This window comes from Centroberyx gerrardi, chromosome 20, assembly GCF_048128805.1.
Source record: "Centroberyx gerrardi isolate f3 chromosome 20, fCenGer3.hap1.cur.20231027, whole genome shotgun sequence".
Taxonomy (NCBI): domain Eukaryota; kingdom Metazoa; phylum Chordata; class Actinopteri; order Beryciformes; family Berycidae; genus Centroberyx; species Centroberyx gerrardi.
This window is the reverse complement of record NC_136016.1, coordinates 16,739,189-16,756,928: the sequence shown is the minus strand read 5'-3', so window position 1 is coordinate 16,756,928 and position 17,740 is coordinate 16,739,189. Positions and strand designations below refer to the sequence as shown.

General features: G+C 48.0%; 1 protein-coding gene across 1 annotated transcript; it reads left to right on the top strand.

Annotated features, from left to right (window-relative positions):
* The first annotated feature begins 905 nt into the window (after window positions 1-905).
* prr12a (proline rich 12a) lies at window positions 906-17,719 on the top strand. The gene is made up of 15 exons (XM_071907316.2): window positions 906-1,880; window positions 3,822-3,979; window positions 4,405-4,566; window positions 4,894-9,737; window positions 9,825-10,052; window positions 10,266-10,953; window positions 11,222-11,724; window positions 11,964-12,080; window positions 12,333-12,466; window positions 12,693-13,135; window positions 13,848-13,967; window positions 14,589-14,686; window positions 15,056-15,187; window positions 15,966-16,061; window positions 16,372-17,719. The coding sequence occupies exons 1-15, from the start codon at window positions 1,798-1,800 to the stop codon at window positions 16,504-16,506; spliced, it is 7,941 nt and encodes a 2,646-aa protein (XP_071763417.2). The 5' UTR covers window positions 906-1,797; the 3' UTR covers window positions 16,507-17,719.
* The last annotated feature ends 21 nt before the right edge of the window (window positions 17,720-17,740 follow it).

The following is a 17,740-nucleotide window of genomic DNA, read 5'->3' as shown; positions in this document are numbered from 1 at the left end:
CCCTACTTTCACCACTAGAGGGCAACAACCGACCATATACCCAACACAATGCTGAAAGCCAATTTCTGTACAAATACCAGCCTACCTATGTGCATTAATACTTCGTATAATCAAAGAGTCATGTTTACATCCTGTAACTAGTCCAAATGCTTTCGCCTTTTTTTTTTTAACAAGACGACATTTCTAATGCAATAAATACCATATCTGTAAATGCTGCTGTGTGTAAATTGGAGATATATAGACATAACAGGTTGATGTGATCTTCAAGCCAAGAAGTTTCCCAAAAACCGTGGCCAGGCCCAACGCCAAAACACCATAAATAAATATAACAGCGAAATCTTTTCTTTCTTTTTTTTTTCCTCAGTGATCCCTCCTTTTATATGACCATGAAATTGAGTGTGCCATCTGCTGGCGTTGAATTCAAATGCATGTGGGGTCTGGCAGACAGGTTGTCCAAATAATAAAATTAGGCCTAGTAGTGTCCACATAATACAAATCTGGCCGTTTCAAGAATCTACTGTTTTGGACAATTGTAATTATAGTGAATAAAATACTGTAGCCCCAAACTTGCATTTCCCAATTGAATATAATTTTATTTAATGAAGAATCTGGTGAAAGTAGGAAAGGGCAGTTTCTCAAATAGGCTACAAAATTTGGATGTGATTTGAAAATGTACCCCCCGTTTGGTTCACCCACAATAGGCCTCCCAAGAGTGTATAAATCTGCCTGTTATTTCGAATAATAGATTTTGGCAGTTGGTAGAATGCGTCTCGACCAATCGCATTGGTCGGTTGGAACTGACAGTTGAATATTTTGTTCTTGTAAAATGTAGTCTAAATTAGTAATAGCATAATAATACGGTTATAACTTCCTAACCTACAGCCTACAGGACTGAGCGGCAGACTGAGGGCCGGTGAATGGAGGTCACCGCAGACAGTGAGTGAGTCTCAGCGGTGAGAGAGAGAGGGAGAGGGATGACGGAGAGCGACCAGCCGCCTTCAAAAATGGCGTCTTCAGAGGAAAATGACTAAAAATATAAAAACGCGGCCTGCTTTCTTTACGCTTCCTCGTTCGGTTTTTGCACCGTGACCGTATTTTCTCAGCTCTGGGCAAACTCGTCGTTGCTTTTACTGAATGGCTAAAAGGAGAAGAAATATGGGGAGCGAGCATTTAGGAAAATAATAGCAGCCCTGTTTTATTTTGATGCGTCGTTACGGACAGCTAGCATCTGCTAGCCAACAATTCTGGAGGGGGGTGGGAACGATTTGCATGTAAAAAAAAAATAATCATGATATTGGGGATTTCTTTGCTCATCTATGGGGAATGATTGCTACCAACGTGGCCTATCGATTGCAATCTTTCTAGTGCTAGCAGTGTAGCAAAACTAGCCTAAAGAAAGGGGAGGAGAGACGGTGAAAAGGACGCATTCAAATCAAATGTTTATCAGCAATTCACCCATCACCGGCCAAATCCGTGGCATCTTCATCATGACCGTGCATGATTTTGGAGTAAATCTGCATTCGTGGAAATGATAGATGGGGAAAGAGTAGGAAAAGGAGAAAGACTGATTTTTTTGGAGGTGGTTGGATTATAACCCCGTAGACCCCCCTCTTTTTTCATCCAGCTTTCTCCTCCTCCCCTCCATTTCTCTTTCAATATGCTGTTTTCCACTCCTGAGGACTTGCTTATGAAACCGGGGAAAATAGCCTAAAACCGAGAACGGGGAAGACGGGATTTTTTCCCTAATCTGTTGCGACTGCTCGTTGCTTTCGTCCTCGTTATACACACATCACATAAATGGATAGAAATTACCCGGGAACAGGATTTGGTGATTTGGGCGCAGGAGCAGGATGGAGTTACGAGAGATCGGCAAAAGCAAGGTATGCATTTGATTCAGACAATGTGCATGCATCACTCAGACTTAGCAGGGCACACTGTGACCCATGTAAACAAATTGTCACCATTGGCTTCATCTATCGTTTCATACCTTTCCATTATGTGTCGTGCATTGTCATCCAAACAGTTGCATAGTAATAATATTATAAACAGTGATCGAGCAGTGTGCGTGTCGTGGGGGTGGGCGGGGTGGAGAAAGGTAGGGGAAATGAATTGAATGTGATTGACAGACCTGGGTTTTAGGTAGACTTGGGTGGAGGGAGGAGGGGGGGCATATGTCTGGAGCATCTATAGGAATTATTGTTCGGTTTGCACGGGCCTCGCCACAGACCCTGATAAATTCATATGATTGATAGAAACTGCGAAGAGTGCAGACGCAGCAAACACCACACAGCAATCCCCTGTGACACATTAACAACAAGCACTGATACCAACCAGTAGGCTGAATTGTATCAAACATTTTACATTGCTACATTGTTAAAAAAAAAAAAAAAAAATCCTGTGGTGGAGGGGGTGATGCTGTGCTGTGCAAAATGAGATTTCTATTGCATTTTCCCCAAGCGTGTTCCAGATTATTGGTGGTGGTCCTTGGGCTCATGGTTTATAATTCATTTGCATAATTACATTTACGTATTCTCATTGCATTCTACTTGTAATTGCTGTTTGTCGAAAACAAAAATAATACTAGGATGAAATGATGAGTTCAAGTACGACCTGATGATGAAAATTGACTGGACTGTGCAAGGTAGCTCGGTCTTTTAGCTTAGCATGTAAGCTAGCGCTATGTTACATGGAAATCAGTTGAGGCCTTGGCTTGGCAGGCAAGCAACGTCGCCTCTTATTTAGCTGCACATACTGTAAATGTATCAGCTCAGAATTGGCTGCCTGGCCATGCTTGAAAGCCACGATGACCTTTGGCAACCGATATTTGGCTAAACTAATCTGGCTAGTTTCTGGTGTTTGCATGTAACTTAGTAGGCATTTGCGTCGACTTGCACCAGCCAGCTGTTAGCACATCAACATAATCAATGGCTTGCAGACACTTTGCCTCAGAGAAGTTAAGTGTCGTTGGTAATAAACGAGGAAATATATTTTTCTAGTTTGCTTGCAGCTGCACACCGGTCACACATGGTTTATTTACACATAAAAAACTGGCCTTGCAGCCTGGGCCTAGTCCCCACATTTCTAGCTGCTGTGCATTGCTGCTAGGCGGTGCTACTACTAGCCTGGTGCTAACTGTGTTATCTGGCTAACCAACACAACGCCTTTCATCTAGCTTTTGCAAAGCAAAGTTCTGCAGTTAGTTCATTTTCAACTTTGAATATGTCTAATTTCGGTTTGCAGTTTGTAAAATATTTAAACGTTGACTCTTGTACTTCATCATGATAATTAGAGATGCTCTAATAAACAATTCCATCATTTTTACATGACACTCAATGTTTCTGCATTCATAGACTTGTGTCTGTGTCTGAATAATAAACTTTGGTATGTAATCAAATGCATCCCACAGTTTACTATCTAATCTTATAATCCTGTCACTAACATTTTATTTGGACAGTGATACGATAATTATTTATTTCCCCCTAACCTTATATCAAAGATCTAAATTCTATTTTGTGTTTTACTCATTAGGGATTGGGATTGTCTCAGGTGGGTCACTGTTCAGTAGCCTAAAGTCCAAGATAGAAACCGGACTGATGGACAGCATTGAGTTAAGAGTTGCATATAACATCTGTGTGGATTTTTAATGGTGGTGCAATTAATTGTGGCACAATTTACTGTCAAATTAGTTTGTAAGTGCATTTTACAAATGAGGCCAGGCCCAGAATGTCTTTTCTCAGGGTCACATTTGGGGGCAAATTAGGTTTATGTAAATGAACTCTGAAATGAATTGATTAATGACCCCCCACCCCTTTACTCCTTAGTCTTGTGTATGGGAGTTCCAGATCATCCCACCCCGAGTCTGAGCTCCTTCACCGACAAGCCTACGCCACCCCACACCCTCTGCAGGGCTATGCCACCAATCACCACCCAGGGAGCTCTGGCCAAGGCGGGGCTTGGGGAGCAGCTGGACGGAGTTTGGGTGAGATAAATGTCATACCTTCCATGTCACCACAATAAGGGGCCCTGGCCATGAATTATTGTATCTGTCCGTGCTGGCCCTGGTAGATTGTAGTTGTTGAAAAATGTGCATGGCTGTATTGAGTTTAAGCCATAGTTTTCGAAACCTGATTTCAATGAAAAGCCTGTAGATGATGTTTTAAATCAGTGACCTAGTCAGTCTCTGACTGCAGTCATAAAATTCATTCTCATGCAGCTTTGCCAATTCCTTTAAGGTTGGTTTCAGCAACAGATTAAATCTAGACTAAAAAATCCTTTCTGTGGAGATGTCCTTTGATTTTTTTTTTTAATTGTTTGATCAGGCTTAATTAATATCTGTGAAACTGGCTGCTAGTATTTGCATTCTCAATCAAAGATTTTTCATGGTTCTGTCTCTTGTTCCCAAAGGTCTGTCGGGGCTCTTTGACACTGGCCTGCACCACGCCAGCCCCTCTGGCCCTGATGCATCTGTCATGAACCTGATCTCAGCCCTGGAGTCCCGGGGTCCCCAGCCCCCACCCTCTGCCTCCTCCCTTCTCTCCCAGTTCCGCACGCCGTCCTGGCAGACAGGTGGGGTTGTGTTGGATCTTCCCTCATGTGTTGACATTCAAACGGGCCCCACTGTCAATATGACATTTACAGAGCCTCCCATGTTTGGCTACATTGTCATTCTGCTGGTGTTGCTGTCACACGTTTTGACCAATTTGGAAATAAATGTATTTTCATATCAAATTTAAACATTTTGTCATACATGTTTATAGTTTGACTCATTAATATCACAAGGGAGGAGGGACTATTAACAAATGACAACATTCTGGTTCTTGATGGTTTTCAGTTTAATTGGATAAACTGATGGATGCTGAGTAATATTGCCATTTGTCTTCCTTTTCCTAACAGCGATGCACACTCCTGCTCCTGCTGAGCTCTTCATCTCCGGAGCCCTTCCCGGCTCTGGCTCCTTCCCCTCCTCCTCAGCCCTCTCAGCCTATCAGCACCCAGCATCCTTCTCCAGCCGCTCTTTCCCTGCTGCCTCCCTTTCCCTCCAGGACACGCCCACATTTAGCCCCACTTCCAATGGCCTGCTCTCCCCCCATGACCCCCTGCTACACATCAAGGCTCCCTCCCAGTCCAGCCTGGGCTTCGACAGACTCCTGTCATCGCAGGGCGCTGCTGCAGCCGCCTATAGGGGCAGCCAGGATCCCACGGGTGCCACCTCTGCCCAGGCATCCTCAGCCAGGCACCTGCAGTCACACCAGTTCAACCTGCTTTCGTCACAGCTCCAGGATCAGTCATCCCAGCTATACAATGCCTCAGTCTTCTCCTCAGCCCAGCCCCAGTCGCAATCCCAGTCCAACTCCGCTCAGGAGCGGGCCGTTCCCCGGCAGGACAGCGTCATCAAGCACTACCAGCGGCCCACGCCAGCCCAGTCACAGCTCTCATCCTCTGCTGCCCACTCCCTCCAACACTACCTCAGCTGTGGAGGGGCAGGGTACCAGCAGATAGCCACCCACCACAGGCACACTGGCCTTTCTTGCAGCCCGCTGGGTGACCAGAGCCCCTCCTCTGACCACAAGCCCACCTCTCGCACTGAGCAGTACCGGCCAATCATCCAGCCCCCCTATTCCTCCTCCTCCACCTCCTCCTCCTCTTCCTCAGCTGGGAAAGGTACCAAAAGCAGCTCCAGCAGTGGCTATTCCTCTGCCAGTTCAGCATCATCCTCCAGAACTCCTCACACACCCCCTTCTGCTTCCTCTACCTCCTCTTCCTCCTCTTCTTCTTCCGCCACCTCGGGGGCCCATCCTTCCAACTCCATCCCCACCTCTAGCTCCAGCGCAGCCCCTTCCAGGCAGCAGCCGCCCCCTCAGCCCGCTCCTCCTCCCCCAGCCCCTCAGCAGCAGCAGCCCCCACCTACCTCCACCTCTACCCCACAGTCTCTCCCCAAGTCCTGCCTCTCAGGCTACGGTTCTCCTGTGCCCCCAGTGAAGACCCCCACCACTGCGCTCACTGGTCAAACCCCACCTCAGCAGCAGCAGACCCAGTCATATTCCCCCAATCAGCCCCCGACTTCCCACCTGCCTCAGTCCTATGGAGGCTTCAGCTCCCCTCAAGCCCAAGACCTGAGCTCAGGTACTGGTGGGAAAGGTTACGGGAGTTTAGGAGGGCGAAGCCAGTCATACTCCACGGATGTCTATGGAGCTGACTCTGCCTATGGATCGCTTCCATCCTCACTGGGTGGAGCTGGAAGCCCTTCGCTAGGCTACGGAGCCCCAGGCCACTCCCCTGCCCTTTTAAGGTCAAGTGGCTCGTCAGGCAGTGGAGCATCTGGTGGAGGAAGCAGCAACAGCACAGGAGGCGGTAACTCTGGGTCAGGAGGAGGCGCAGGAAGTAGTATGGCCAATGAGAGAGGTGGTGGAGGCAGTGGAGGAGGGTCTTATCATATTCCAGACTCTAGCCCCTCCCCATCAGGCAACTCAGGCATCATCCGCCCAGGGTTGCATTCCCCAGTGCCTGCCTGCCCCACACAGTCTCCAGGAGGTGGTGGCTCTTCTAAGTACATTTCCTCGGTTCTGTCCCCCACCTTCCTGGCCTCGCCACAGGGCTATCCTGACACCAGAGGGCCCAGCTCGCAGCCTCAGTCCTATCATTCCACCTCCTCCAAATCCAAGGCTGACACTTCAATGCTAGGAGTGGGCTCTCAAAGGTCCCAAGAGGAAGTAGATGATGACGATGACTTCTTGATCCAGCACCTACTGCAAGCCCAGGCAAGTCCCGGCCCCCAGGCTGCCCATCACCACCCCCAACAACAACCCCAACAGACATCCCAACAGCCGCAGCCCCAGCCCCAGTCAGTGCCCTCAACCACTGATGGAGGCAAAGGGCTGACCTATGACATGGGCAAGACCTCTGAGGAGAGGTACCACCTGCAGAGTGTCATACGTACCCACAGTGCCACATCCAATGCTGGAGTAGCTAGTGCAGGGTCCGGGGGGACCATCTCAGGCTTGGACAGCCAGCTGGAGATGTCACTAAAGAAACAACAGCAACAACATCAACAACAACAACATCATCATCAACAGCAACAAAGAAATGACAGATCTGTCGGAAGCAGCAGGAGCAGTGGAGGGAGAGGCAGTGCCGAACAAGTGCACTCCCACCTGCATCACCATGACAACCTGGGCTCGGTAGTCCATTATGGGCGGGGTGACCCATACACCCAACACTCCCTTGCTCCGCAACACTCCTCACACAGCCAGCACGTGTCCTCACACTCTCAGATGCAATCCCACACCCAAATGGAGCTCCAAAAGAAACCTCAAGAACGTGCTGAGATCCCTTATCCTCGGAAAACTCCAGAAGTCCAGCAACAGCATTCCCAGTCTCAAGCTGCCGCTTCCCTTATGGACTCCCCCACTGATCAGTCCCGCCAGCCACCACACCTGCTCCAGTCAGTACTGTCCCACACCACCCGCAACAAGCTGGAACCTCATCAACAGCACCACAAGATGGACACTCACCAACATCAACAACAGCACCACAAGATGGACTCCCATCGGCAACATCAACAGCATCACAAAATGGACTCCCACCAACCACATCAGCAGCACCCCAAAATGGACTCCCACCAACAACATCAACAGCACCAGAAGATGGACTCCCACCAACATCAGCAACACCACAAAATGGATTCTCATTCGCAACATCAGCAGCACCACAAAATGGACTCTCATCCACAACCACAGCAGCACTCTATTAGCCAACAGCAAGCTGTAATGGAGAGTACTGGTGGGAGAATGGGCTCAAGCAAACATCAGGCTCAGCCTCAGTCCCAGACCACCCAGCTCCAGCTCCAACTCCAGTCCCAGGCTTTGGAGGTGGCAGCGGCCCACTACAGCCACGGGCCACCTCCACATCAGCATGACCAGAGCCAGGTTAAACAAAGTTCAGTGGTCTCCTCCCTGGACATGCTGGAGCGTTCACTCTCCCAGACCTCTAGCACGGATGTAGCGGTCGCAGAGGAGAGGCGAGGTGGAGGAAGCAGTGGGGGAAGAAGCGGAGGAAGTGCTGAGCGCCACAGACAGCAACAGCAGGAGCAGCAGCAGAGGCAGCACTCCTCCCACCATCAACCGCAGCAAACCCACCACTCCCAGCAACACTCTGCCTCTGAGCTCCACTCCTTCCTCTCTGAGCCCGACATGGGCTTGTCCACCCCCTCTCACATGCACCACCTCCCACAACACCACCCGCAGCAGCAACAACAGCAGCAGCACCCCAACTCTCAACACCAACAAACCCATTCTCACCACCCTCACACCCAGCCACACCCTCAGCAGCAGCAGCAGCCACCACACCCGCACCACATACCCCCACCTTCTGCCTCAGCCCACTCCCAGCCTCAGCCAGACCCTCAGCAGCCGCTCTCATCCCAGCTCACCCCTCAGCAAGGCCAAATGGACCCACAACGCTCGGAGCAGCACCAGTTTGACACAGTCAGCCCAGTGGAGAAAGCTGGCCAGAACCAACAAAGTAACCGCTTTGTGCCCCTAACGTCCATCTGCTTCCCTGACTCCCTCCTTCAGGATGAGGACCGCTCCTTCTTTCCAGGAATGGAGGACATGTTCTGTGCAGATGACTACAAGTCTAGTTGTGCCGGAGGTGCAGGGCCGGGGCAAGAGGAGATGAACGAAAGCCATGCTGGTCAGGAGGGAATGGATTCCATGAAGGCTGGGCAGAGTGGAGGTGGAGCAGGGGGAGGTACTGGAGGTAGCTATGACATAATGGGCCACCATGGTGGAGACCAGGGCTATGGGCAGTACTGTCACGGTTTGGAAGAACCCAGCAACAACACCATGACTCTGGATCTTGACTCCCTTAAAACCCATGAGCTCCCCTCCACTGTCAACACTGAACAGCTTGGCTTGATTCAGTCCCAGGCCCCAGGTATGGCTATGGGCTCCAACACTGCTGGCCCCAACAACTCTGGAGGAAAACTGTCCTCTGGGCCTGGAGGAGCTGGCACAGGAGCTGGCTCTGGAGGCCTCCAATCTCCCATTTTCTGCTCCTCACGTCCCAAGAAGCTCCTCAAGTCCAGCTCTTTCCACCTCTTAAAGGAGCGACGGGACCCTAACACCCTGCCCAAGAAAAGTTACGCCCAAGAATATGAGTTTGAAGATGATGAAGATAAAGCTGACCAGCCGGCTGACATCCGCTTGAACAGCCGGAGGCTCCCTGACCTACTGCCAGACCTGGTGTCCAGCTGCAGGAAAGGAGGAGGAGGAGGAAGTGGAAGTGGGTCTCTCAGCCCTCTAATGGGTGACCTTGACTTCTACCACTCCTCCGGCTACTCATCTATGGGCTCACACTCTCTACTGCCTCAGGACGGCCCCAAGAAGAGGGGCCGAAAGCCCACCAAGCCCAAGAGAGAGGGTCCCCCAAGGCCAAGAGGTAGGCCTCGCATCCGCCCTCTGCCGGAACCTTATACCCCCCGTGGGATGATGGGGGAGATGGGTGGAACAGCAGTAGGAGGTGGTGGAGGGTTCAGCGTGGAAGGGCGAGGGAGGGGCAGGGGCCGCGGAGGCCGAGGGAGAGGAGGAAGGAGGGAGGATATGTTTATGGAAATGAGTGGGAAGGAGCAGGAGCAGATGCATCACCATCACCTCCATCAACAGCAGCAGCAGCAGCAACCACAGCAGCTCCACCACCAGCCCCAACAGCAGCACCATGAGCCCATACCGCCACTGAAGGTGAGTGGCATTCTGTTTAGATTGACTTATATGTATCCATACATGCAGACAATGCCAATTTTCATTTTCTCACCTTTTCCGTTTTAGATAAAGTTACCGATTGGTACCATGTCCTCGTCGGATGCTTTGCTGAGGACAGACTCTTTGTCTGGCACGGACCCCGCTCTGTCAGACGGCTCCGTGGGCTCTGCCCCCTCACTTGGTTTGAGCCCTGGACCCCCATGCAGCACAGAGAGCACCAGAAGTCAGGACAAGAACAAGCAGAAAAGCCAGCTGATGAGTGATGACCTGGATGAAGAGGGGTTGGAAGGAAGGGTAAGGGCTATAGGACTATATTCCCTACTATGTAAAGCAGAGAGGCTATGTAAAACATTGACTTTAGTTTGATTTGGTTAAAGTTTATCCCTTGATAGTGCTAGAGTTCACTGCTTTGGTAGCATCTTCATGTGCGAACTGAGTGAAACAGTTGGTAAACAAAATAACTTCTATCTTCTCCATCTCTCTGTCTGTCTTTTTTCTCTCTCCTAGGGTGACGAGAAGGACTCTGAGTCCAAGGGCTTTGTAGCCTCATTCCTGGACTTCCTCAAAACAGGGAAGAGACCTCCAGGCTTAGAGATCCCACCAGGAATGGAACCTGGCAACGGTGAAACCTCCCCCTGTAAATCTGGGGGTCTTCGGCCATTGTCTCCAGCCCCTCCTCCCCCGCCACCTCCACCTCCGTTTGTGGAGGGTGAAGGGAACGGGGGCCTGGCCCTGGGCAACTGCCCCAGCCCCAAGCGCTTGGAAGACGAACTGAAGAGGAACCTGGAGACCTTGCCCTCATTCTCTTCTGATGAGGAGGACTCAGTCGGAAAGAACCAGGACCTTCAGAAGAGCATCTCCTCTGCCATTTCAGCTCTGTACGACACTCCTCAGCTGCCCGCCAACCTCCAGCCCCCTCCACCTCCTCCACCTCCCCAACCTCAGCCTCAGCCGACCCAGGCCCCTCTTACCCCCACCCTACAACCCCCCACGCTTAGCCCCCAGACCTCCATGCACACCCCCCAGCCGCAGTCCAACGAACCTGCCGTGCTTCAACGAGAAGATGGGGACATGGATGAGAACAAGGAAGAGGAGAATGAGGTGGAGAGTATGGGAGGAGGGGATGAAGGGAGTGATGAGATGGAGGGGAGAGAAGAACCACAGTTGGAAACTCTGGGTGCACCTAAGCTGGAAGGTAAGGCTGGGAGCCAGGCATTGGAGAACACCTTTCCAAGCTTTTTATTCATCTCATGCCCCATTTTTTTCTTTCCAAATAGATTGTTTCCGCAGCTCAGCTTATGAAAATTATGATTTTTTCCTCGAGCTGAGCTATTGCTGTATTTTTGATTCAATAAAATATTTCCCTTTATGTACTTGTTGAAAATTGATATTGAGAAAATTCTTGGTGGTTTTGACATGTTGGTAAATTGACTAACCTTAATCTTGCTCCTCTTTCATTCCAGCATCCCTACCCGAGATTCCTCCGGCACCAATGATTCCTGAACCTCCCTCTGCCCCTCCCTCCCCTCCCTCCCCCCCCTCCCCTCCCTCCCCTGCCCCATCCTCCTCTCCCTCCCACTCCCCCCTACCTCCCCTCTCGCTCCCCTCACCCCTACCTCTGCCAGTGGAACAACAGGAGATGTCCCAGCCTCCGAGCCCTCTCCCCCCCTCAACCCCCTCTCCACCACCTCCCGATGCACTCCCTCCATCCTCCACCCCTCCTCCGACCTCCCCTCCTCCCCCAGCCTCGATTCAGAACGACTCTCCCCAGCCGTCTCCGGAGCCCCCTGCCTCTCCGGAAGAACCCCCACCCCCTAAGATCACCTCCCTGCACCTAGCCCAGAAACAGGAGGACGCCGCCATTGTTGGAGAGAGCGAGGAGGATGAGAGCGAGAGTGGTGGGGAGGGTATCTTCCGAGAAAGGGACGAGTTTGTGGTGCGGGTGGAAGACATCCGAACTCTCAAGGTATTGTGTGTGTGAATGTGTGTCCATAGTGTTGTGTGTGTGTGTACTTGATCGTTAATGAGTAGGGTGTAGCTAGATTTGGACCTAAAAATTAAAATGTAAAAATTAGGAAAACATTTTTTGTTATGTATAGCCAACTGCCAACCCACAGATTTTTTTTTATTTACCTGTGTGTGTGTGTGTGTGTGTGTGTGTGCGTGTGCGCGCATGCATTTTTGTGATCACGTGCATGGGTACAGGTGGCCCTGCAGACGGGCCGTGAGCCTCCACCCATCTGGAGGGTGCAGAAAGCCCTCCTGCAGAAGTTCAGCCCCGAGATCAAAGATGGGCAGAGACAGTTCTGCGCCACGAGCAACGTGAGTTCACACTGAACCCTCAGCAATCTAACCACGCCTATGTTACAAAACAAACAGGTGGTGTTTTGTTATGTAGATCTGTAAGTGTTTCAGCCATAGCTACATACCAGTATATACTGTAGATACGTAGATAGACATAAATAGATTCTTACATACCACATTGTCACACTGTGAGCATTCAAAGTGAAGCACATAGAAACTTGAGATACTGTATGAGCAAAATTAAATCTCTGTAATCTCTTTCTGGCTCAGTATCTTGGCTATTTCGGAGATGCCAAGCGACGTTACCAGCGACTCTATGTCAAGTTTCTGGAGAATGTCAACAAGAAGGACTATGTCAGAGTCTGCTCTCGAAGACCCTGGCGCAGAGCAGCACCTGCTCTCAGGTACTACATCCTTAGACTCATACATATTATTTAATTAATGAAGCCTTACTAGATTCAGTCCTCATGTTTGTTTTAGCATGCATAATTCTCCTAAAGGGTATAGAGGATTTTGAGCACGTACCTTTTAAATATATCTTTATTACAGATTGTCTACAATATCTATGTTATTTAAATTTAAAGTGGTTTCCATCTCCAAATACAATACTCATTTCCTCCTCTGCAACAGACGCCAGACCCTCCCCAGAATGGCCTCTCCTCCTGCTACCCAGGCGCCACCGAGAGTAGTGGAGAAAGAGGAGAGAGTGGCTCCGCCCATCCATCGTGAACAGAGGGAGAAAACGAGGGCGAAAGAGCAACGGGAGAAGAAGGAGGTCGCAGCCACTGTGGCCAAAGCCAAGGAGAAAGATAAGGAGCGTGAGAAGGAGAAGAGAGTACAGCCGCAGCAGGAGAAAATGGAGAAACGTGCCGCTGCTGCAGAACGAGGGAAAGGGAAGGAGGAGAAGAAAGCAGTGGAGAAGAAGGAGAAGGAAAAGGCAGAGCGCCCACCCAAGAACAAGCTAGCCAAGGTGAAGGCGGAGCCACCGCCCAAGAAGAGGAAGAAGTGGCTGAAGGAAGTCCCTTCATCGTCCGACTCAGACTCGTCAGAAGAGGCAGCTAGTGAGGAAGAAAGTGAGACGCCATTTTCTTTCTTACTGTTTGCATTTCGCCATTAGAAGTCATTTTAATGGAGTTTTCTTTCTCAGTTGAATTTGGAAGCTTTTGTTTACATATTTCCATCAGTTTGGCTGCTCATTCTGCTGGGCCATAATCAGCAAGCTGTTACTTGTTGTCTAGCTGCCTCTCTGGGCCGCCACGTTGCATCAGTCAGCATATTTTGCCAGTCAGTCAACTATACTGCTTGAATGGGTATTTAAACTTTTTGGTGGTTTCAGCGCATAGATGAGATGATGAGAGGAGAGACAACTAATGTGGAAATAAAAACAAAGTGTGTGCGGGTCATGTAAGGTGTAGGGCTGGCCGATATGGTTGAAATCAATATCATGATAATCATATGGATTTATTTCGATATTGATATATATAATGAAATTCATCCTATTGAACCGAATGGTAATGTTAAATGTGATGCCAAATAAAACTGAAAATTTAAAATAATACTCCTTAAAATATTTCATACCTCCAGTTTTTGTTTTTTTTTAAATAAAATTTGCTTGTTATCAATTTAGACAGCAGAAGTCTGTGTCACAATATCCCCAAATCACCATATCATCACGATATGATTCCACTGAAAGGAGAAAAACGCTAATACCTAATTATCGCATGGCGGTAGGAGGCCGATTTTTGGATTTTGGATGGTTTTAAACTCTGGCTCTCACCTACCCAGTGCCAGTGAAAGGTGGAGTGAACAACCGTGCCATGAGGGAGATGTTCAGGAGCTACGTGGAGATGCTGGTCAGCACAGCGCTGGACCCCGACATGATCCAGGCCCTGGAGGACACAGACGGTGAGAGGAAACACACGCACACACACACACACACACACACACACACACGCACACACATTCCTGGTGGAATTTTGTCCACTGCCTCCTATGCCTCCTAGCATATGTCCTTGTCATATGTTGACAATTTAAGTCTTATGTAAGTGCTCTTGATGTGGGAGAACAAATGTCATGATGAAGACAGAGTGAGAAGAAGCAGCCAGCATTGTGTGAGCGTGTCTGACTGGAGTCTGGGTGAGCCAGCTGTCTGTGAGGCATGTATAATGGCATTTTCAAAAGTCTTCAAGTAACAGTTTGCAGTCGCGGCAGATTCAATAAACACCACCACCTCCGGTAACTCCCAACAAGTTTCAGATGAAGTCAACCAGCCGGGAAAAACAAATTTACTGTTGTCGTGATGCCAGGTGAATCACTGGAGTTTTCTGTACGGACCACATTTACATGAGTCTTAGTGTTTGTAGAAAACCAGATAAACAAGGTGCGACAGGTTGAAGGGAGGTCATGGCAGTGCTGTTACATCAGCGGCCAGAAAGAGCTGGTTTGAATCTGCCCTCGGGTTTTAAATGATTGACAGTTGTATGAACGATGACTAATGAAACTTCCTTTACCTTGATCGGCCATCAGATGAGCTGTACCTCCCCCCGATGAGGAAGATTGACAGCATCCTCAGCGAACAGAAAAGGAGGCTGATGAGGAGAGTCAGCATGAGCTCTCAGCACCAGGTAATCTGCTCTGGATATCTTGCTTCTGTTCCTCTGTCCCTGGGTATTGAAATAGCATTGTTTAATTTTCTTGTCCCTTTTTGCTTACACATTGCTTTAATTTGTTTCATTAAATTGGCACCGCAATTTCTTTAACACTGTAAAAGATGCCGATATTTGTATCCTAAGTTGTGGTGCGGGAAATACTGTATTAACACAGAACAATATTGCAATCATTCATAAGTTGTAACACAAATCAAAGATTCAAAGGCATATTTTGGGTGTGTGCAGCTCACTCAACAAAGATATGGCACACTTTGTTACAGTTGACATTTGATATTGTGTAGTCCTCCACCCTGTGTATATTTCTAACTTCCTCCTCCCCGGCAGGAGGCCCTGCATGCCTACCCCCAGATCATTGTAGACCCCCTGGACTCAGGAGTGGTGAGGGTGCGGCTCAGCGGGGATGCTTACAACCGTAAGACCCTCAACAGAGTCAAGAAGACCCTGCCCAAACCACAGGTAGATAGGTTGTGTGTGTGTGTGTGTGTGTGTGTGTGTGTGTGTGTGTGTGTGCGCACATCAGGGTCAGAAATTAATGGGGGCTTGGAGCAAAAATGGTCTTGCAAGTTAATAAAATGCACGTGAAATGAAAAATAAAGAGACAAAAATTGCCCCCAATAATTAGGAGTGCCCTGTTTTGCATTTCACCCTGTTCACACTTTATTTGTTGAACTGTCAAACATTAATGCGTGAATGCGACTACTGTCCCCTGTGGGCCACCGTAGGTGATTTGTGGGAGCCAGGTGATTCTTTCCAGCACATTCTGGGTTTTTGATCAGAAAACAACCGAGTACGCAGCCTGAAGCAGTAGAAAATGTTGGCACCGCGCGTCGAGCAGGAGAAAATGCCGACGCCACAAACAACTGCATCAACAAAAAATAAATCAACCAATATCGTAGAAAGCTCAACAGTTGAGGGGTGGAAGATGGACTGGTTGAGGACAGAGAAGGGAAAGAAGTGTGGGACCTTCAGTATGTTGTTTTAAAATAAACAAATTAGTGATTGTTGATTGTTCTTTTGCCATAATGTATAAATCCATAGTTCCATAAAATTGCCCTTGGAAGGAACTAAAATGCCCCTAAAATTCAGGCAAAAAAATCCCTTTGAAAAAAAAGTGTTTCTGGTGCATGTGTGTCAGATTTGCTTATCAATGGGCACGGATCTGTTGGATTAGTGTTGCTGGTGTTATAGGTTTGTTACTAAATGTACATAATCTTAATGTGATCGTCTCTTTTAGGACCTTAAACTGTCAGCCGAGACGTATCGGATCTACAGTCTCTACCACTCTCTGCATCACTATAAATACCACACCTTCTTACAGTGCAAGAAAGAGGTAAGCAGTATGAGTATGTGCTTTGGTGATGTTAAACAAATTATATTGACAAAGTAATATCTCATATGTGCGTTAAAATGACTAAAAAATATATTTTGGAGCTCATACATGAGTTGTCACTACAAACTAACTTGATAATTACGTTTTCAGAAATGTTTTTAGCACATAATTACTCCACTTTTTTCTTTAAATATATGATGATTCTTACTAGTTTATATGAATTCAGCATTGTTATGTTTGGTTTCCTACCCGAGACCCGGGTTTGAATCTCGGTGTTACCCAGCATCTGTTCTTCCGTCCTGTTTTCCAGACCAACACCATTGAGCAAGCGGCGGAGGACCCCGGCCAGGAGGAGGTGGTGCAGCAGTGCATGGCCAACCAGAGCTGGCTGGACACACTCTTCGGCTCCTTCATCGAGCTGCTCACACTCAGCACCAAGGCTTGAGTCGACCGCTGATAGAGAGAGAGAGAGAGGGAGTGAAACAAAGCAAGAGGACTCAAAAAAACCGAACACAGGAAGAGACGGACCCTGCTGTACAGCCCCCAACCCTCTTCAAGTCTTTTTATCTGAGGAAGAATTTGCAAGGCCCTCAAGGAACACAAGGAGTCTATTCATGTGACCTTAGACACTGACCTCTTTTTTTTTTTTTCCTGTTGTTGTTGCTCAATGACTATGATAAAGAAACGTCTTACTTTGTGAGAAGGGGGACCCCACTGGATCGAGGGGGTCACTCGCGGCCGGTCAAGAGGGAATTGACCATTTCTGAAAGGAAGAGACATGAGGGTGGAGGTCAGAAGAGGAGCCGAGCCGCGCCAAGTCACAGAGGAGCCACTGACATCATGTAACTGTGTGTCAAGAAGACAATAGTTCAAAGAGAAACTATTACTGCTTAGTTTTTACATAAATTATTTTTTTGAAAAGACTAACATCCGCTGTTGGCTTTTGAAAAGAGTGGAAGAGGGTGAGAATGCTTTTTAAAACTGCGTGTAGAGTGTGCCGTGAGCAGTGTGAACATGGACGCGTCCACGGAAAGAAACATGAAATGTGTTAATTAACGCTCTCCCTCATTCTGTGCTACGTGAGGGGCAGCACCAGTTAGCTATGTGATAATATATAAACACATTTTTATTATTTATATGAGGAGGTTTTTAACTTAAACTCTCACAAGCGCTGGGTTGCTGCCCTAACATTTTAAATACTTTTTATTTTCCACAGGTTAAATATACAATCGTAACCCACATATCCAACTTGTCTTCCCCTCTATACAAAAGAGCAAAAGTCAAGACAGAAATATAGTATCAAATACAGTATGGGTGTAAAAAGAAGAGAATGGGAAAGTATATTTGAAACTTAACATTGTTGTGCTTCAGTTCAATCATCAAAATCATGCAGGTGCAAAGAAAAAGAAGTAAATAAACTATCCATTTCCCATATGGGAAGAAGGAGTATAAATAAGTAATATTTAAAGAGGAAATAGTCATTTCATTTTTATCATTTTGATGTTTGTGCATACTATGACTTATTTTGGAAACGATCTAATTTTCCATAAAAAAAAGGAAAAAAAGAAAGTCTTTGTGTAAATATTGTACAGTTCTTGACGAAATTCTTTGTCCTTCTGTACATTAACTCCCCTGTATTTGAGAAACAAATAAAATCAGCAAAGAACAAATGCGTTTCG

Coding starts and splice junctions, on each gene's coding strand:
- prr12a (XM_071907316.2), top strand. CDS start 1,798: ATGGATAGAAATTACCCGGGAACAGGATTTGGTGATTTGGGCGCAGGA. Junction 10,954..11,221: donor GGGTGCACCTAAGCTGGAAG/GTAAGGCTGGGA, acceptor CTTTCATTCCAG/CATCCCTACCCGAGATTCCT. Junction 16,062..16,371: donor TCTTACAGTGCAAGAAAGAG/GTAAGCAGTATG, acceptor CCTGTTTTCCAG/ACCAACACCATTGAGCAAGC.